Here is a 19,439-nt window from a genome sequence, read left to right as displayed (position 1 = left end):
GTTTTTTATGTTCTTAATTGTAAAAAAATGAAAATTTCTTAAAGACCGTTACTTCTGAATGATACAGTTTTTTTAATTAACTGTAAAAAGCCAAAAGAGCAAACCTAATGTGTACTTATTTTATTCATTTTGGCAAAGGAAGCTGCATACGAAACTCTTATTTTGAAGTGCAAAGCAAAGGTACGCTTGTTTTTAATGCCGAGATTTGACGGCTCAAGGCAGTGGCGCGAACCACCAGGAGGTTTCTCGAATCTGAGCTCAGATGTCACTGTGAAGAAATTTCCCGTTTGACTTGTACATTCACGCTTTTTTAACAAACTCTTTTAAATATTTAGTCACAACAAGGCAGTGGTTATGGAGTGGGGGATGGAAGGAAATTATATGTCAACATATATGTTAAAAAAAAAGTTGAATAACAAGATTGTTGAGTTCATTGCCTGAACTGTTGTGATAACCCTGGGTGTACAGTACCAAAGAATTGTACTTTTTTATACTAGCCAAAGACATTGTGTTTTTTTTTTTCTTTCCCCCCTCATTTTTATTTTTTCCTTGTGGTTTAAACTTGGCGCATGGTGGGCGCTTTTATTTTGAAGGACTTTTATTAAAGGACAAATGCGTAAAAAATTATCCCCTGTCATTCTTAAGTCTACTAGTAATTTTCCATTTAAAAAGACTTTAGTTACTCTCACTCTTTAATGTTACTGGCTCTAATTTGTGTTGCGCAACCGTGATATTTTTACAGCCATAAGAAACCGTCTGAGGTGGATTAAGAAAAGCGTGGCGATGGGTAATTAACGGTGATATAATTGACAGGCTTGCAACAATTAAATTTGGCTTCCCCTCCTTGCAGGCAGATATCCAATTAAAACGAATTGCTCCCATAAGCTACTTAATACACATATTTTATTACTGTCAATCACGTGTGTATTTTCTGGAGTGTCAAAATGCAAATATTAGATGGCGTTGCCTGCAATGTCCAAAATATCAAACACCTTTAAAAATCCATGTGTCGAACCTTTGTGACACTGTTAATCCCACGAAATCAAAGGTTTGCTGCACTGGTGTTTTCCTTGTAGTACAGGGCACAATTGGAGTAGTCCTTTGATTAAGAAAGATCAGTCATTAGACGTGTCACTGTGCCCACACTTATCACACCACCAGTTACATAATTGTGCACCAAATCAATGCAAACCCAGACTGAGTTCCCTTGGACAGCATTTATCACGTGGGAGTCTGAGTACATCTATTTGGAGAACATCTTTTTAAGCAAACACTTTGGGATTCCCTTGTCTTGGAAAATGGTCCAGGGGCAAGGGAAACTGAGGAAGGTCCACAGTGCCCACTGTACACATAAGGGTGATTTCTTCTCTGCCCAGACAGGACACTGTGATTTAGCTACAGCAAAGATGAAAAAAAAGGTTGCCTGGTGGGGTGGGCAAAAAAAAAAAAAATACCGAGGGTTTACTCTGTGCCTATGTGAGGGGGGTCTGCCTGCGACATAAAAAATCTGGGAACCCATGCCACTGTATCCAGCGCTGTCCGCCCCCAACATTAACCCTGCTATTTCGAGAAACTTCCAGCCCACTTTTCCACGTCACTTGAAGGAATCTTTAAAGCGTCCGTCGCCCGTATAAAATGTCTCAGTACTCGACAGCCAGCAATATGAACGGCATGAAGACACAGTCACCGATGCTGACCATGGCGAGTAATGACAACGACCCTCTCCCCCTCGGTTGGGAAGTAAAAATTGACCCTCAGACTGGATGGCCCTTCTTCGTGGACCACAACAACCGCACCACAACCTGGAATGACCCGAGACACGACACGAAAAAGGTAAAAGAGCGGCGGGATAAAGTTGGTTAGTTAACGGTAACGGCTAACGGCAGTTTCGCCGCTATTTTTTTTCTGTCGACGTGCGTCGGTTGTGGTGCATGTTTTGGTTTGTTGCGTTGTTAAAGCGGCAGAAGCCTTTGCGCTACATCACTGTTATATATTAGTCTTGTTGACCGTAGGCCCTGTTTGGCACCGTTGCCTCCCCCTCACGGACAGCTCATAAGCCCATTATAACGGGTGATCAACTCTGATATGTTCCCGAGTCATGATCTAACACTATTATTACTCGATGACTCACTCTGCAGCATGCAAAAGGCTACCCATGATGAGCTCCCCGGTATTTTAATGTGTTTCTTTCACGGTGGAAAACACTGCTGCGACGTCCTGCTCATATTAAACTTTTTCCCTTACAAGGATCGAGGCTGGTCCACTTGCTTCGGTTGTGTACGGCTGTAGCCGGGCGCTGGCTGCCCCCCGCGTATCGCATTCAGCTGTATTAAAAACCGTGTTGTGAAAGCGCACAGGTCTGCAGAGAAAACCCGTGGGCTGAAGTGAGCTTCACAGCCTGCCAGCTGGTAATCTTTCGTCTCAGAGAGAGAGACGCTGTTGTCCAAAGTTAGCGTCCAGAGGAATCTGCTAGAAAGACACAGCTGTTGGGGGATAAAATTGGTGCAATGGTGCTGGCAGCGTGGAGTGTCCCATAGTGGCAGAGGGCAAAGGGTCGTTCACGGCTATTTCATTACTTTAGTCCTACTGGAAGAATGCCACTGATTTACAGATAAATGCAGTGTTTGCTTTGTAGGTGTTTACTTTGGGTGTGTTTTGGGCAGCTGGTACAACTTTTGTCACTTTTCAGTTATGCCATTAACTGAGTGCTGAACTGGCAGACCTGTTGCTTGTACCCATCCATAGCTGTCACCTGCAGGTGTCTATTCTAAAGTAATACTAATAGAAAACAAGCGCCTTTCTGCAGTAGAAAATGGACATTTAAAGCATCGATTTACTAGTCACACTGTAGTACCCAGCCCCTTCTTTTAATTACATTTTACTTTTGTATGCATACAAATGTATCCTGGGATTGTATATGATTTGATGAATAAATGTTGCTCAAGAAAGAATTTACTGTGCTATGTGGAAAGAACTCGTATATTTACTCTTTTTTTTTTCAATCAAAGCAAACCACATTTCCTCTCTCTGTAAAAATCCTAATGTTTGGCTGATATTATTAGATCCAAGGATGTGCTAACTGTTGTTGTTGGATAAGTCAGGACATTCATCCAGGTTATGTTACTCTGATTGTGAAACAATCAACAATAATATTCATCACGGAAACAGCAAGCTGTCTGACGGGAAACACACCAGAGCCTGTGGGTTCACATATCAAAGATTCAATGAGGTGATACTTTTGGCATCCCTCTGCGAAATTGTGACATTTTAAACTGTAACCTCTGCAGTTACCTCAGGACGGAAAACACTTTCCTTTTTAAAATTCCTTAATAGTTTGAAAAAAACATTTAGTGGGACATCGTAAAATGTCCTGTTGTACGTGGACTTAAATGTAACTCTTTAAGTGGACGAGCTTATAGCTGAATATTTAACATATATAAAAGTAATGTTGCTTCTGTTACACACCCATGAGCAAGAATAAGTTGGGTAAAAATATATTAAAGCACATTTTGTAATCAACCGATGCCTAAAATTTGCAATAAACTACAATAGCAACTGTAATTCATCTGAGTATAAGGTTATATAGATTGCTATATTGCTATGTTTCAGGTTCGAGAAGTGTCAGCAAATGGACCCAACATACAGCCAGAACTAAGTCCTCAGGAGACACAGAAGACCTTTGTGAGGGAGATGAAGCATCCCATTCTTCGCCCAGGTTATGTTCCCATCCCAGTCTTTCATGAAGGCGCAGAACTGAGGCAGCAGCAGCACCCGTGTTATTCCTACATCCAGCCGAGCATTGCACAGAACATCCGGACAGACGGGCGGACACCTTCCCCAACGCCGGTTCTCCACTGCAGGCCTAGATCGCCTTTACATGGCCCGTCAGACAGCTCCTCCTCTGAGCCTGGAAAGACCAGCTCGCCTGTCTCACAGACACCAGAGGTGGGAATTGAGTTTAAATGTGCCACCAGATGGAGTATAATGTTTACAGTAGGCAGAAATGTTCCAATTTTCAAACAACTACTGAATTTTGACTGTTTTAATTTGGTCATTTATTTTTAAGGCTTATACTGTTACGCATCACCAACCTTCACGTCCCAGCAGCACCGGTCTCCAGTCTGGTTATATCCCTATACCAGTGATTCATGAAGGTGGAGGGGGACAGACACAGGTTCAATTAAATCCCTCAGTTTACTCTCAGCGCATCCCTTACCCAGAACATCAGCAGCCCTTCCATCGTCTTCAGACAGATGAATGGCCCGGCTACTCTGCTGCAATGCAGCCCCCCCGGGAACAGGCTTCGCCAACTCTGTTTCCTCAGCACCGCGATACTGCCTCCATTCATCTCCCTCCTCACATCAGAAGCCAGTCACCTGTTATATCACAAGTGATGGGAGAAAGGCCACAGGTAATTTTACTTTTTCTGTGTATTCACTTGGCGTGTTGTTGTTTTTTGTTTTCTTCAGATATATATAAAGCTTTGATTTCCCTGTTAGCATGCTGTGGCCTAGATTTTGACAGATTCCAATAAATTGTTTTTGACTTCTAAGGTTCAGCAGCATATCCTCACGAGAGAGCCGCCACAGAAAATGGAGCAGGAACAACAAAGCATGCAGCAGAAACCCGAGAACACGCAGCTCCCCCAGCCGATGCACACAGAAGCCGACGTCCAAAAGCCTCAGCAACCTCAACACTTCCAGCAGCCTCCACCTCAGCAGCCTCAACACTTCCAGCAGCCTCCACCTCAGCAACCTCAACAGTTCCAGCAGCCACAGCAGTTTCAGCAGGCACCACCTCAAACGTCTCCACAGCCTCAGCAACCTGAACAACCACAACACCACAGTTCAGACATCACAGTTCAAATACCTCCAAAACCAGAGCCCCAGGACACGAAATCTTTTCCTCCAGAGGTCCCACCTGGAAAAGTAGAGGCTGGACAAGCTGCTCAGGGTCCCATCCACCCAGGATTAGCTAAGGTACAGCAGATAGTGGAAAGAGTCGCTAAACTGGAGCAGGAGGTGAAGTGCTTTGATGGGAAGAAGAATGATAAGAAATACTTGTTACTGGAGGAGCTGCTCACCAAAGAGCTCTTAGCGCTGGACTCTGTCGACCCGGAGGGCCGTTCAGACGTACGGCAAGCGAGACGAGACGGAGTCCGTCGCGTCCAGACCATACTGGAAGAACTAGAGCAACTGGAGGAGACTGTGATGGAGGGACAGAAAGGAGAGCCCAGCATGAAGGAGAACATTGAGATGACAAAGGAGACATCGCAATGACTGCACACTTCATAAAAAGAGTCAAGAGGGATTACCTGCTGTATATTTGATAGTGGATAAGTCTGCTCTGACTAACTCTCCTCCTCCTCTACCTACAGCATTTGTGGAAGTTGCATGCATTGATTAACAGTGTTGGTATGTCCAGCCATTCAGCACATAATTGATGGTAGCTCAGTGCAATCATGTTTTTTCAAGCCAATGTTGTTGCCTTCTATGTTGTGCCGATGTCTTTATAATAAGACGGCCGTCATGATTATTGGTTGACAACAAATACCAGGCAAGGGTTAAATAAGAGGCCTTTTTTCAATAAATGGAAGAGAAGCATAAGTATTTTCTTAAGAAATGTCATGTGTAATTGCCTTTTGTCTGATCGAATATCATACGAAGCTTTTCACAATCCAGTTGGTACACGTGTTTGTACACAAGTGCAAACGTCGGGGCTTTAAAGCAGAACTCTGCTAAACTGAGTCAACAAGGAAAGCATTTCTCCCCTTTTATCGCCACATGGCCATGTTGGAGCTGCTTTGTCACAGAACACAGTGAATATGTTTATTAGAAGCTGCTTTTTGGTGCATTACTGATTCTGCTGTCTTTGCACTTTGCCATCATTGAATTGTATCATGCTGAAAATCAGCAGCACTTCGTTTTAAGTATATCAGTTAAAGGAGTTTTGATTGATGTGTTTGAGTGTTTGTATGTGAATTGGTTTTCTCGTTATTTCAAATCATGATATTAGTATTTATATCATTATATGAAGTATTTTGGTACATTAATGAATGTGTAATAATAAATGGAGGGTGAGATTTGTATCTTACTTGAGATGTGAGACAATCAGCACTTGGTGCTAAATAGGAGATGCAGTTAAGAGATTGTCAGAATGTCCTTGTATAACTACCAAAGCCACAATCTGTAATAACACTAACGCACACACACACACACAAATGGCCCTAAAAGCCTTAAAGATGCCAACAGCGATAAAATACCCCCCAAAACACTATAGTCTGTCAGTTTTATGATCACACTGTTTGTGTAGTAATTTATTACTCTAACAAGACTGTAAGCCATCTGCCTAACACTCTTAACCAGAAATTATAGATCGTGGCTTAATGTTGATCACGGTTTATTAGTAGCTTTGATGAAAGAAATTCACGTTGGTATGGCTGAAAATAAAATGACTTTGACATGAATTTTGACTGATGCTTGGGTTCCCAAAGATTCTCAAAGTGTGAGCCTTTTTATTTTATGTTTTTATGTTAATCGTTTACTCAAGGACAAGAAAATTACCAGGTAATTGAATTGTATATATGTATACGTATATGTCCACTTGGCCAGCTACCAAATCAAGCCTGATTTTAATAAACACAAGTATGTGTATCCTCCATTTCCAATGCAAACGTGTCCCGTGCCTAGTAGGCAGCTGTCTTAAGTCTGCCTTATTTCCTGCTAAAGACTTTTCCATGGTGAGATTAACAGTTATCACACAGTGTGAGGTCAGCTGCTCCCTCCCTGTTCCCTAAGGCTCACAGTGAATCATGACTGGGAACATTTCTGCCCTCTTTTTCCTGGATGGGTGTGGACAGTTAAAATGAGCCCTTCACTGATGAATGAGCTTAACCTCTAACATGAGTTTAACGATTATATTATATTTCTCTGGTGGTTATTCAAGCAGATAACCGCCTAATTTTGAAAGCATTTATCATTCAGATTTAAGCCCAGTACTGGTTTAGCTGTGGTATTGTGCCCTTATAGGGTGGCTGGTTAAATAATAACACCTGGGAAATGTGTTGGTAACATTTTTATTGCTTCTTAGTCCTTTAAAGTGTAAATATAAGATTAGTTAACAATTACAGTAATCATATGGTAAACAGTATGGGGGGGGTTATGATCAGTACCTGCACACACCGGTGATGACGGATGTCACGTGTCATTGTTTAGACCAGGAAACAGCCTATTACGTCTTGAACGGCTCACCGCTGCTTCACCTCGGGGCTGTTTCTCACTCACTGATGTGTAGCCGCCTTCACTCTGTCCAGCATGACCGTGGGAAGGGATACTACTCCGGTACAGAGCGAGTTTGAGTATCAATATGCGCAGAAGTGGAATAAACAAATCCGACACGCATCCAGCTGCTGCACCCGCTAGCTCGCTAGGTAGCTAGCTCTAGTAGCACGCGAGCCAGTGGGAAACGAGCTAACCGAGGCTATCGACGGTTAATCGTCGAGACGTGAAGGACCAGGACCGGGCTGTCGGACCAGCTAGTTGTTTGTTTTTGTGTAACCTGAAGAGACAAAAATGGAGTTGTTTCAAGCTAAAGACGACTACATTCTTCAGAGCGGGGACCGTGCTCTGTGGTGCAGCCGAAAAGACGGGACGATGACCGTCAGACCTGGTACGTAGGTACTGGATGTGGATGTCGCTTTTCACTGCTGCAGCCGGCCATTTAACATTACATTACAGTGCCACTAACATTTGGACTTACCACTAAAGTCAAGACGAAGCGTCGTTTTTGCTGGCTTGTTTTAAGCTGACAGCATCACTGTGCTCATTGGGTTTTGTCCCAGTGCACCTCAAACACATCAGCAACCTTAATCTCTCGTGTCTGACGCGTATTCATCTCTGTGATAAACCCTTTGATGATTATTAGATCGAAGCTAATTTACCTGCCTCCGTTAAACACAACAAATGCTTGCTAAACGGTATTTTTAATGGTTCAAGCATTGATCCCAAGCTTTGAAATGATCGCTTCTTTGCTTTCATTTCGATAGTGCCAACACCCCTAACAGACTTCAAACTTCTGACTTTGCTCTTTATGCTACACACTGGAAGGTGCATCTCACTCTTCAGCTCTTTTTTTTTTTTTAAGACAAATCTGATATAAAACAAGACAACGAGAAGGTGAAAAAACCGGAAAAGTGATTGATTAATGAGAGCTAAATTATAATATAATTCCGATATAAAAGTGCATACAGACCAAAATTTAAAGCTAGCATATTGAGTGTTATTGCCAGGTTCTGGCTGTTGAGTCACATAAGCGAGTACTGAAACACTGGCTCAGCTGTGACTAATGATTGGACATGCTTTGATGTTAAATGAATACCAAGGCCTGTGGTATTAACATTTTCCCAGCAGAAGGGAAAGAAAAAGTTTTATGAGAGTCAGCACAAGAGCTGTGCAGGTTGTCCCCTGTGGCAGTTGAAGTAGTATGGTTGTGCAGCCATCCTGAACAGGTTTTTAGTTGCACCACTGTTTCATTATTTAATTGGAAAAAGGGTTTCCGCTCCTCACTGCGTTTCCACTCCACTCTCTCGCACATAGTTAAGTATTTCACTGATTGTACTTTCTATGTGAAGCTGTTGTTGTTACTTTTTTTAACTGGTTTTTTGTTTGTTTGATTTTTTTACGTTTTTTTTTTTATTTTTATTTTTTTTTAAATTTTGCCGTTTTCTAGACCTTTCTTGTGGGGACCCTCCCAGCCGGTTCCCCCGCACATTAAATTGTCTGCCTTGTGGAACAGGAAGACTCATTGTTTAGGGCAGCTTACAGTTCATGTTCTCCACCCTTAGCCACGCCCTTCACATTTTTCCAATTTCCTCCACTGTGATGTGTAATCTCTCACCAATGCAGAACATTGCGTTTTATTTGCTGGGCTGACCTTATACTTGACCTGGTGTTCGGAAATAAAAAATAAATAAATAGGCAAAGCTTGTCTTTTCATGCATCATATCACATTTTATTCAATAAAATGAAAGCAGGCAGACTTTCCTGCAAGTGTATAGCTGTCATTTTATATAGATATGCACGAACAAACAGTGAGAGACCTTACAAGTTTGAGACAGAAAATCTACTGCCTGTGAGTTGTCACCACCTTTACACAGCGTTCACATCATCTAGGCTTGAGAGTGTTCTAAGTATTAATTAAAAAAAAAAACAAGTTCCTGCATGTAACAGAGCACTAGCCAACTATGACTGTCGTTTTGTCATGACTACTGTACTTTTGTTTGATTAACTCATATGCAAAACTGTGACTAAAAAAACCCAGACAAACTGTGTCTGCAGAAAAATGTTACTTATGGCTTCTTATATGCTGCAGAGCATGTATTACAGCATTGTTGTCGTGTTTCATCTCTGTATTTTTCTTTCAGCCACAGACCTGCTGTTAGCTTGGAACCCAGTGTGTTTGGGTTTGGTGGAAGGTGTCATTGGAAAGATACAGCTTCACACAGGTACGTGGAGCACGGAAGACCTTTGAACACTTCGCAGAGCAGGCGCATTCTCGCCAGTGCTTTCCATCTGTGTGTGCTTGGACTTTTGAGCCGCCAAATCATCCGGTGCTCAGGATGTTTCTTGTTCACCAGTAAAGGTGTGAAAAGAAATGTGTGAAAGAGCTTTGAAATCTGTGTAGTAATCAAGAGGAGTGAATCAATACTGATGATTCAATTGATGACAAGCCCCGATTTGTATGATGCAGAGTGCTTTTGTTGTTTTTATACATTCTAGTATAAGCGATATTATTTAAGAGATTTCTTGTGTTGCCGTTAATGACCGATGTGCAGCTGCTTTCTTCACACATTTTCAGAATGTGAGGAATTTTGCACCCGTGATGCAACTCCCCCACCTTTTTTTTTTTTCTTCTCCCCTCCTCTTGACAGATCTTCCTCTCGGCCTTGTGTTAATCCGTCAGAAAGCGCTGGTCGGCCACTTACCGGGAAACCACAAAGTCTACAAGATCACCAAGATCGCCGTCATCCCCTTGTCTGACGAAGAGCCTCAGGAGCTCGAGCTGGAGGTGTGCACACATGCGCTGTTTATTCTGCTCTTTAACTTCTGTTTTAATCATGCTTTCAGTTCCCTGGGCAGTACTTCTAACAGTTAAAATCCTAAATTGGTATTAATGTATCCAAGAATACACTATGAGCCAGTGTATGATTCAGCTCTGAGAATGGACTGAGGTGTAGAAGTTGTTTAGATAAGTTTTGTTTTTGCCCGCACATATCTAGTTTAAAAAAAAAAATACATGCAGACATAAAATAACTGCAGCAGACCGCAAAGAATGTTGATTGCTGAGATTTGAGTTTTTCAGGGGAGCTTCGTGGATGGTGAGACAGAATATTTCCAAGTGAGTAATAATGGCGGTGGATTGTTAGCACAATGGCTTTTAAATCTTGTCCACTTGTCCCTTATAGCGCAGAATGAACACGTGTCTCCCTTTGTGCATAGAAATCCTGGTGTGTGCATCAGTGTAGATGTTGGCTTGTTTACAGCAGCCCTGTAGTAGTATTGCTACTATAGTTTACTCTAGTGTCCTATTTGGCTGTTTTTGTAGAGGTTATCTAATATCTGACATTTGATACCAAATTCACTTTTTTTTCCAACTCTGTCCTCGTCCCATTGAACGTGTTTGATGGTCTAAATATCACTATCATGTTTCGATTTGTAAAGCTGCAGAAATTTGATAGACCATCCTCTTTTCTTTTTTTTTCCAGCTTTGCAAGAAGCATCACTTTGGCATCGACAAACCAGAGAAGCTGGCCCAGTCTCCAGATGAGTCCAAGCTGATGAAAACTTTAAGTCAGATCAAATCTAATGTTGCTGTGCCCATCAAGAAAAAGGTATTGTTTTGTTTTACACACAAGCATGGATTATCATATTGAAACTGATCCCCTACCTTTCCTCTCTTTCAAACTAGTGAAGGCTTTGAAGTTCTTCTAGGATTTCCTTCTTTTGTTGACTTACTTTTTCTTTCCACCTGCCCAATCCAGTATTCCCCTGCTTTCCAGGTCAAGGAAAACAAAGAGAAGGAACGCCTGGAGAGGCGGCTGCTGGATGAGCTGTACAAGATATTCATGGACTCAGACTCCTTCTACTACAGCATGACCTACGACCTGACAAACAGTGTCCAGCGTCAAGGAGACTCTGATAAGTCTGACATGCCTCTGTGGAAGCAGGTTTGGAGTTATTGAAGTTATTTTATTCTGCTTATGTCTACTACACAAACTCCTTATTGTGGCTGACTGTGTTTTTACTCTGTGTTAAAGGTGGATGACCGTTTCTTCTGGAATAAACACATGATCCAAGAACTTATTGACCTTCAGGTATTGAACATCCGCCCCACCCATCTACTGGGAAATACAGAGAGCGTCTGCTTAGTGCTGCTTTTCTATTTTCAGGCCTGAGTAATTAGAATTAAATGAAAACACCGTGTTCTCCTGAAAACTGCTTACAGAGTCATTGTATTTTCTGTAAAATAGTCAGCTTAAAAGAGTGTAGTTGGTCATGCTGTTTAAATGTGGCATTTTGTATGTACTGATAAATGCCAGGGCGTTATCAAAAGCAGCATGAAAATACTCAAAGGCGGGATGCAAAGTACTTTCTTATCAACCTGGCCTCAAACTAAATTTTAATCTGTCTGGCTATTTTTCTTTTTTTAATGTCTGTTGAACGTTCCAGGTCCCAGAGGTTGACTTCTGGGTGATACCAATCATCCAGGGCTTTGTGCAGGTGGAGGAACTGGTGGTAAACTACAATGAGACCTCTGATGAAGAGCGGAGCAGCCCTGACACCCCACCAAAGGAGATCACTTGTGTTGATGACATCCATCCTCGTTTCACTGTGGCCCTGATCTCCAGACGTAGCCGCCACCGCGCAGGTAGAGTTTGCCTTAGGGGAGTCATGCTCTGATTCAGTCCAGTTGCATGGGCTGCAACAAGTAATTAAGGCACATTCTGGTAGCTAGCTGATTTATTGTCTGCAAGTGAAGCATGATCCAGGATATAAATACACATGCATTATTCTCCCCCAAAGGGATGCGGTACAAACGCAGAGGAGTGGATACAGACGGCCATGTAGCTAACTATGTGGAGACGGAGCAGTTGATTCACGTGCACAGCCACACTCTGTCCTTTGTGCAGACTCGTGGCTCTGTGCCTGTCTTTTGGAGTCAGGCAGGGTATCGCTACAACCCCCGGCCACGGATAGAAAAAGGTCAGTAGAGCTCTATCTTGTATTTAGACCTAAACTGATGGTTTCTGACACTCTTTGTGTAGAAATCTTTCCAGTAGCAATTTCTCATGAAATTTTTTGGTAGCTTAAAAATTGTAGCCTACCTTCTCTGCCCTTGCTCTGATTATTATTATTTTTTATTTCTTGCATAAATTATAGATTGTAATCAGTAAATTATTTTAACTGTGACTGCCTCCTTGTTTTGCATTGGAAACAACATAAATAACTCTTTCACCAGAATCAATAATAATAAAAAAGTTTTTAATGCATATTTTCACCTGACATTTCAGGAGAGAAGGAGACTATGACCTACTTTGCTGCTCACTTTGAAGAACAACTTAAACTGTACAAGAAGCAGGTGAGTGTTCCTCACCAGAGTGCATACTCGTATATCCGCTTAGGCTATTTATTAAATGCATTTTCTGTTATTTACTTTGGGTTGTGGTGTCTGCAGCTATACATAGTGCTTGCATAACCCGCTTCCTGTTGTAACTAAAACAGAACATCCTGCTAATGATCAGTGACATTGCTTTTCAGTAGCTTGGATTATTTCAGATAGTGTTTACAGTAGTGTAGCAGTACTTTTATTTAAGCTTGTGATGAGCTCAGCTGTTGGCTTTTTTTTTTAAAGACTTAAGCCTGTTTCCCAGTTTGTTTTTTTTTCTTCATGTGATAAAGTTAATATTTATGTTTTCACTCTTCACTGAACCCAAAAATCTTAAAAATCCAGTGACAGCACTTTTTGGTGTCTTCTTTAGGTCATCGTTAACTTGGTGGATCAAAGTGGGCGGGAGAAGATAATTGGTGATGCATATCTGAAACAAGTCCTCCTGTACAACAACTCTAACCTCACTTATGTTTCATTCGACTTTCACGAGCACTGGTGAGACAGACCCTTTTTACACGAGCGTCTTTTACACGAATTTCACAATCTATATATGACCACAGTACATTCACTTCCCCTGTATGGTTCTTGTATCCTGTTTCTCAGCCGCGGCATGAAGTTTGAGAATGTGCAGATACTGACAGATGCCATTTCTGACATCATCACTGACATGAAGTGGGCCTGGTAAGTGTCGTGCCACCTGAGCACTATAGCATGATAGGTTTGGTGTCAAAATGCGATTTCTGTGAATGTGTCTTGATTCTGGTTGTGTGTCCCTCTGCCAGGGTGGACCAAGCAGGAGTAATCTGCAAGCAGGAGGGCATCTTCAGAGTAAACTGTATGGACTGTCTTGACAGGACCAATGTGGTCCAAGCTGCTATTGCCCGGGTAGTGATGGAACAACAGGTGTGATTTTCTGGATTTTTTTTGTTTATGATAACTTATATTTTAGAAATCCTGATTATTAAAAAAAAAAAGAAAAAAAAGGTCATAACCATTATAAATATCAAGGATTGCATTTTATGTGTGCTTTTCTTCCTGCAGCTGAAGAAATTGGGTGTGATGCCTCCAGAGCAGCCTCTGCCTCTCAAGTGTTACAGGATTTATCAGGTCATGTGGGCAAACAACGGTGACACCATCAGCAGACAGTACGCTGGCACAGCAGCTCTCAAGGTATCTTAATTGTATGAGGTCTGGGATAATCCTACTTAGAAGTGCTACCCAAATCTGAGTACAGTGTAATGTTTTCCTACTGTAAACTTACTGAACAGCACCTTTTCAGAACCAAATGACACACAGGGAAGCATCTAGTATTCTAAATGTTCTTTAGAAGACTTGACAGAGAGAAAAAAGTGTTAAAAACAGAAACAGTACTTCTCACATATTGTCATATTGGGCAATAACTGTGAATGTGCAAATACACAAGTGTTAGGTAAGCCATATTTAAACAAAAAGGGATGTCACAAATATGGACATAACCTTTTAGCACTGCACTCAGGTCGTCAAATAATTAAATAAAAAAAGCAGTGCGACGAGTTAAAGGTAACACTTTTTGTCCTATTTTAGGGGGATTTCACCAGGACGGGAGAAAGGAAACTGGCCGGTGTCATGAAGGACGGGGTGAACTCAGCCAATCGCTACTATCTGAACCGTTTTAGGGATGCTTACAGACAAGCAGTGATTGGTATTTGAAAACAAAAAACTACTCATATTGGTTTCTACCTATAGTGTCTTGAAATCAATCCTTAATTTGCATTTGTTAAAACTCCTTTTGCTTCTGTCTGCAGACCTGATGATGGGCCTGCCAGTGACGGAGGACCTTTACTCAATCTTCAGTAAAGAGAAGGAGCATGAAGAAAAAGAAAAGGAGAGCCAAAGAGGGGCCCAGGAGCAGGTCAGCCTCCTCCTGCAGACCTACATGCAGCTGCTGTTACTAGACGATGAGAAGTTTCACGGAGGCTGGGCCCTCATAAACTGTGACATGAGGTGAGCGAAATGCTGTTCTGACTGTGCGTTGATGCTTAATGGCTTTATATAATCAGGATATAGCTGAACTATAGTTCCATCGAGGCTTTTCCGTGCTCTTTTAATCCCACTGTTCTCTTATCTCCCACCAGCCTCATTGATGCAACCAACAAAGATGAAGATGTGCTGCTGCTCCTGTCTGATAAAGCATACTATATTGCCTTGTAAGTTGAACCTTAAATTTGCGAAAGAAAAAACCCCCAACTCTTATATTTGACTTATATGTACATTTATTTCCTTGTAGCTATGATGAAGAAGCAGATAAAGTCAACCAGTACCAACGCCTCATTTTAGAGGGTTTGGAAAAGATCGAAATTGGTAAGAAGTTAAACTCCAAGGAGAAGTGAGAGCTCTTGTAGACTCAGTGAGTCATTCAACACTTCTCGAAAGTGTGCTTAACAGTTTCTTCCGTAACCTTTTAGAAATATCTGCGCTCATTATGATTCATGAAACGGAAGCAAATCACTACAAACGGATATTAGAAGTTGCACTTCGCATTGCAGGTCCTGAGCCTACTCTGTTCGGGAAGCCAAAGTTCTGCTGTATGCGGCTGCACTTCAAGAACGAGGAAACTAGCGGATACTTTCACACGCTGCGAGCTGCAACGCGAAATCCCGAGGATGATGGGAAAGGTAGTGTGTGACTATTTGAATTCTTTAAATAAAATGAGAAAAAGTTAGTTTTACACTTTAAACTGTGCAGATATTGCTTAAGACTTAACACTGTGACATTTCACAGATACATTGCAGTGCATAGCTGAGATGCTTCGCATAACTAAGCAGGCTACAGGGAATGACCTGCTTGTGGTTGAAAAGAAGCTGGAGAGGTAAGTACAAATTATGCTGATTAGCATTCGTCTCGGTCTCTCTTTGATATGATTTCAGTGTAACGAAGTTAAACATTCAGACTGCATTGCCAACTTTTAGACAGCAGCTAGAGCTGTGACTTAAGTTGCGTGTGTTTTCCAGGCGGCAGAGTAAACCTCACGAGGATATCATGGGGATCCAGAACAAACCTGCTGACCAAGTTCAAGGGAGCTCCGGCCTTGCACAAGGCAAAAGTTTTATCCTCAATAAATTCTCCACTCTAAATCAGAAAGTGAAACAGACCAAGACAAATGTGAACATCGGCCCCTTCAAGCCCCTCGGTAAGCTGGGCAGCTTCTCTAAGCCTGATGTAAAAGTCAATTTTCTAAAGCCAACTATGCATGTCAACCTGTGGAAGTCGGACAGCAGCTTGGAGACATCAGATAACGTCGCTGGCACGGGAGCCCTAAAAGACATTGGTAATGAAAACTATGGACACTCTTCAGATTCAGATTCTTATAATTCAGACCCGGAGCACCCGTGCTCTGGGTCCTTAGAAAATGTGGACTATGTGCTGCCCAGCTGCGGCATCGTAGCATCAAATCCCAGACTGGGCAGCCGCTCCCAGTCCATCGGTAGCGCAGAGCTAAATATACCCTCTGTTATCCGGGTCACGGGCTGTGACGGGAAGCAAGAAAGCTCAACTCACATTAGTGATGACAAGTCTCCCGGGGCTGCCTCAGTGGCTGAAGAAGCCATTCTCATTGACTTTGGTACTCCCATCGATGCCTACTGCCACCAGTTCATCCAGGATGCACAGACCAAACCTGTTGAGGTGTTCGGAGAGCTGCCACAAGCTGCCATACCTCCACTCCACAACCCTGCAGTGCCTGTGCATAAAAAGAACCCAGCAGACTCAAACAAGCAGCCAAGCTCAGAGCAGATGGAGCAGGAGGAGCCTCAGCTCCCCAGGCCATCCCAGCTAGACGTCCAATCCTCTACCTCCAGTTCCAGCCTCCTCACTATCCAGAAGCCTAGCTCTGCAGTCTCAGGAGGCTCTCAGAAAAGCGCTTGCTCACAGGTGGAGGGCAGCCTCGGCCCTTCGCCTGCCGACAGCAACGGCAGCCGAGTGGTGTCCCCCTTTGCCAAGATCAAGAGTTCCATGGTCCAGGTGGCCAGCATGACCCAGGCGGGATTCACTCAGGGCATCAATTTTGCAGTTGCAAAGGTACAGAAAAGCCCCGAGCCAGAAGCTGTCAACGAGGTCCAAGAGAACGAGTTGAAGGCAATGTTTACACAGTGCCAGACCAGGATCATTCAGATCTAGTGCTTTCCTTGTAGCAGCACTTTGGAGTCGTTTGTCATGTATAAACTTCCCGTAACGTAGCAGTAGCAAAAGCTTGCACATGGTGTCACTACTCGGCCAAGAAATGTGCTCTTAAGTTAAACTTGCCCATGTTAATAATGACTCTTGTACAGAATTGATAAAAATACCCCAAAGCCCATCATAGTAGTTACTATGTTTACGTGCACATATGTATGGGTTACTCTACTTTCGAGGGCACTGAATCATAGATCTTTTGCCATGCAACCTTGCACACTGACGCTCCTCTCTTTTATGGTTTATTAACTAGTTCTCAGATGAATGCTGAATAAATGTCTCAGCATAGTAGTGCACAGTACCTAGGATGAATAAAAAAAATATGGCATATTGATAGAAATTTGAGTACTTGGAGGGTGTAATAATTTTCAAAGTCTTAGTGCTCCATCCAACTTAAGTCACTCCAGAAATAGTTCTACTATATGATTAGCTCAAGAGACAAACAACCAAGAACAAAGAAAATATTTAGGCTTTTAAACTCATATACTTTGAGAGTGGTATGCAGAGTATTTCCGTGTGTAAACATGTTATTGTCCTTAGTCCGAAGTTATTTAATTACCCACAATGCTCGAGTGTGAGGTTAATGGTAACAACCGATTTTTGACGACGCAGGTAAGCAGTTAGCTGCATGTCGAAAGACCAACTCTGATTTTATCATGTACTGTAGGATAAACTCATCCTGGCTACTCAATGGCGTTTGTGAGCTAGTAATGCCCTTCAGTTTGTAACAGTCGTCGTAGAAACCAACCAAATATCTTTTGTGATTCCCAAAGGACTATTCTGTGTTGAAAAGTACCCTTTGTATAGCTGTCAGAAACTAGCCAGACGACATAATCTATGTTGTAATCCTATGTAATATCAATGTTGTCGAGTGTAACTTAGAAGATATACCGCTGTAGAAATAACGACTATTTAAGAACTTAGAGTATCCTGGTTGTTGATATGTACAGTGAGTATTGTCTGTCTCTGAGTAGAGCTGTCTTTTAGGCTTTTTGTATTGATGCTAAGGTGAAGTTTAAAGAGGTATGAGCATTATATTTTGAAAAGAACGCCCAGTACTGTCATTGTTAACCACGAATAACCAGAAAACATCTGGTTGGAGTTGTTTTTGATAGATTTATGTATTGAAATAACTATTCTGGTAATGGTTATAATAATTACCTACACGATGAGGGTTTATTTGAGCTAAATCCTTAGCTTGCGTTATACATTGAAAACTGCATGTTTGACAAAGACAGGCGAGTTGCATATAGTAGGTATATATGCAACTGCACCCACGCAGTTACGAGAAACACTGACGCTTTATGCACTCCCCAAACTTAAAGCATATTTGCCTTAATAGGGAACTAAAGTGGGATTATGTATATCAGGTATTTATGGCAAAATCTACCTTTTTAAGTCTTACATGTTACATTTTGTGTACTGTATAAAAGATATTCAGGGTTGGTGCATGTCATCGGAGCTTTTTATGTTGGGATATCTCACTGTGATAATGGCACATTCATTCTCTGTGGGAATGGGCAGGTTTTAGAATTAGTATTTTTTTTGTTGTGTTTGTGGTTTACAGTGAATCTGTAAATCGGAGCATCCTGTTGCTGCTGGTGTTTAGGACCGCTTGCCTTTGAGATCCCAGTTATTTATAATATGGAAGTGTACACTGTAACAAAGTTTACGTTTTTTTTTTTTTAAGTTAATTTGTTGTTAAAAAAAACAAATCTACCACAGGATCTTGTTATAGACACCAGAAGAAATTATAATAAATCACAGCTGCCCTGTCCTGCTGGTGTCCGACTGTGATATGAATCTGGCTTGCTCTGAGCTGAGATATCCCAAGATAAACTGTCACATATTTTGTGTTACCTTTGCCTGTTTTTTTTTTTTTTTTTTTCTCCTTTCTGCATTCGGCTTGCTCACCAGCAGATAAGATGCGGGACACTTGTATATTTTGTCTGATTATAAATGAGACTCGGCTGCTTTTCTAGGTGCTGCTGATGGTGTGTTTATGTGTGTGTGGTGCTGCCAAAGCTTCAAGGTAATAGCTGTGAGGTTTTAACACAGAGGGTAAGCGGTGTTTTTAAACTTCATTCAGGATTGCAAACACTGGGGCAGCTCTCAAGCCTAGAAGGAAACTTAATCCTCCACATTCCTGAAAGAGTCCACAGTGCTAGAGTGTCGGTGTCTTGCTTTTTATATGCAAATGTCGCCTGTTCTAGTCAATCCTGTATTTGCTGGCTAAAAGTTTGGTCTTTCCTTCCGTTTTTTCACACCAAGTGCTTTTGCGGTCACCTCTTGATTTATCGTCTGGTGGTTGCCCACTCCCATTGTGGCTGGAGCTCTCCAAGCATTTGATTTGCACTGTTTAAGCACATTTTTCCTGCGTTAACATGGTTTCATCTGGATGTCTGTGTTCATATCCTTACCAACTGGCTGTCAGCGTTTTCCACAGTGTACTGAGATTGTATTGTATATTAAAAGTATCCTATTTATTCTTACCTTCTTTGGGTGTGTTACTTGATAACAGGGTGCACTGTACACTTGTTTAGGCAGATATTTCATTGGAATAA

General features: G+C 42.0%; 2 protein-coding genes across 4 annotated transcripts; both read left to right on the top strand.

Moving 5' to 3' along the window:
- The first annotated feature begins 546 nt into the window (after positions 1–546).
- Positions 547–6,466, top strand: bag3 (BCL2 associated athanogene 3). The gene is made up of 4 exons (XM_080868130.1): positions 547–1,833; positions 3,610–3,945; positions 4,067–4,411; positions 4,554–6,466. Exons 1-4 carry the CDS (start codon positions 1,636–1,638, stop codon positions 5,277–5,279), a joined length of 1,605 nt encoding a protein of 534 aa, XP_080724256.1. The 5' UTR covers positions 547–1,635; the 3' UTR covers positions 5,280–6,466.
- Positions 6,467–7,194: 728 nt separating this feature from the next.
- Positions 7,195–19,367, top strand: inpp5f (inositol polyphosphate-5-phosphatase F). Of its 3 annotated transcripts, none has more exons than XM_080868066.1 (20): positions 7,195–7,668; positions 9,422–9,502; positions 9,929–10,065; positions 10,763–10,888; positions 11,039–11,224; positions 11,315–11,371; positions 11,727–11,925; positions 12,081–12,260; positions 12,569–12,636; positions 13,037–13,161; positions 13,270–13,347; positions 13,449–13,569; positions 13,708–13,836; positions 14,230–14,347; positions 14,451–14,649; positions 14,781–14,852; positions 14,933–15,006; positions 15,192–15,320; positions 15,427–15,514; positions 15,657–19,367. In XM_080868066.1, exons 1-20 carry the CDS (start codon positions 7,572–7,574, stop codon positions 16,819–16,821), a joined length of 3,429 nt encoding a protein of 1,142 aa, XP_080724192.1. In that variant the 5' UTR covers positions 7,195–7,571; the 3' UTR covers positions 16,822–19,367. The 3 variants fall into 3 exon arrangements, with proteins under 3 accessions (XP_080724192.1, XP_080724193.1, XP_080724194.1); XM_080868067.1 differs by having other exon boundaries at positions 7,196–7,668; positions 11,057–11,224; XM_080868068.1 differs by lacking the exons at positions 7,195–7,668; positions 9,422–9,502; positions 9,929–10,065 and adding an exon at positions 10,143–10,395.
- The last annotated feature ends 72 nt before the right edge of the window (positions 19,368–19,439 follow it).

The sequence above is a fragment of the Rhamphochromis sp. 'chilingali' genome (genome assembly GCF_963969265.1).
Source record: "Rhamphochromis sp. 'chilingali' genome assembly, chromosome: 20".
NCBI classification, from domain to species: domain Eukaryota; kingdom Metazoa; phylum Chordata; class Actinopteri; order Cichliformes; family Cichlidae; genus Rhamphochromis; species Rhamphochromis sp. 'chilingali'.
This window is presented reverse-complemented; position numbering and strand designations above follow the sequence as displayed.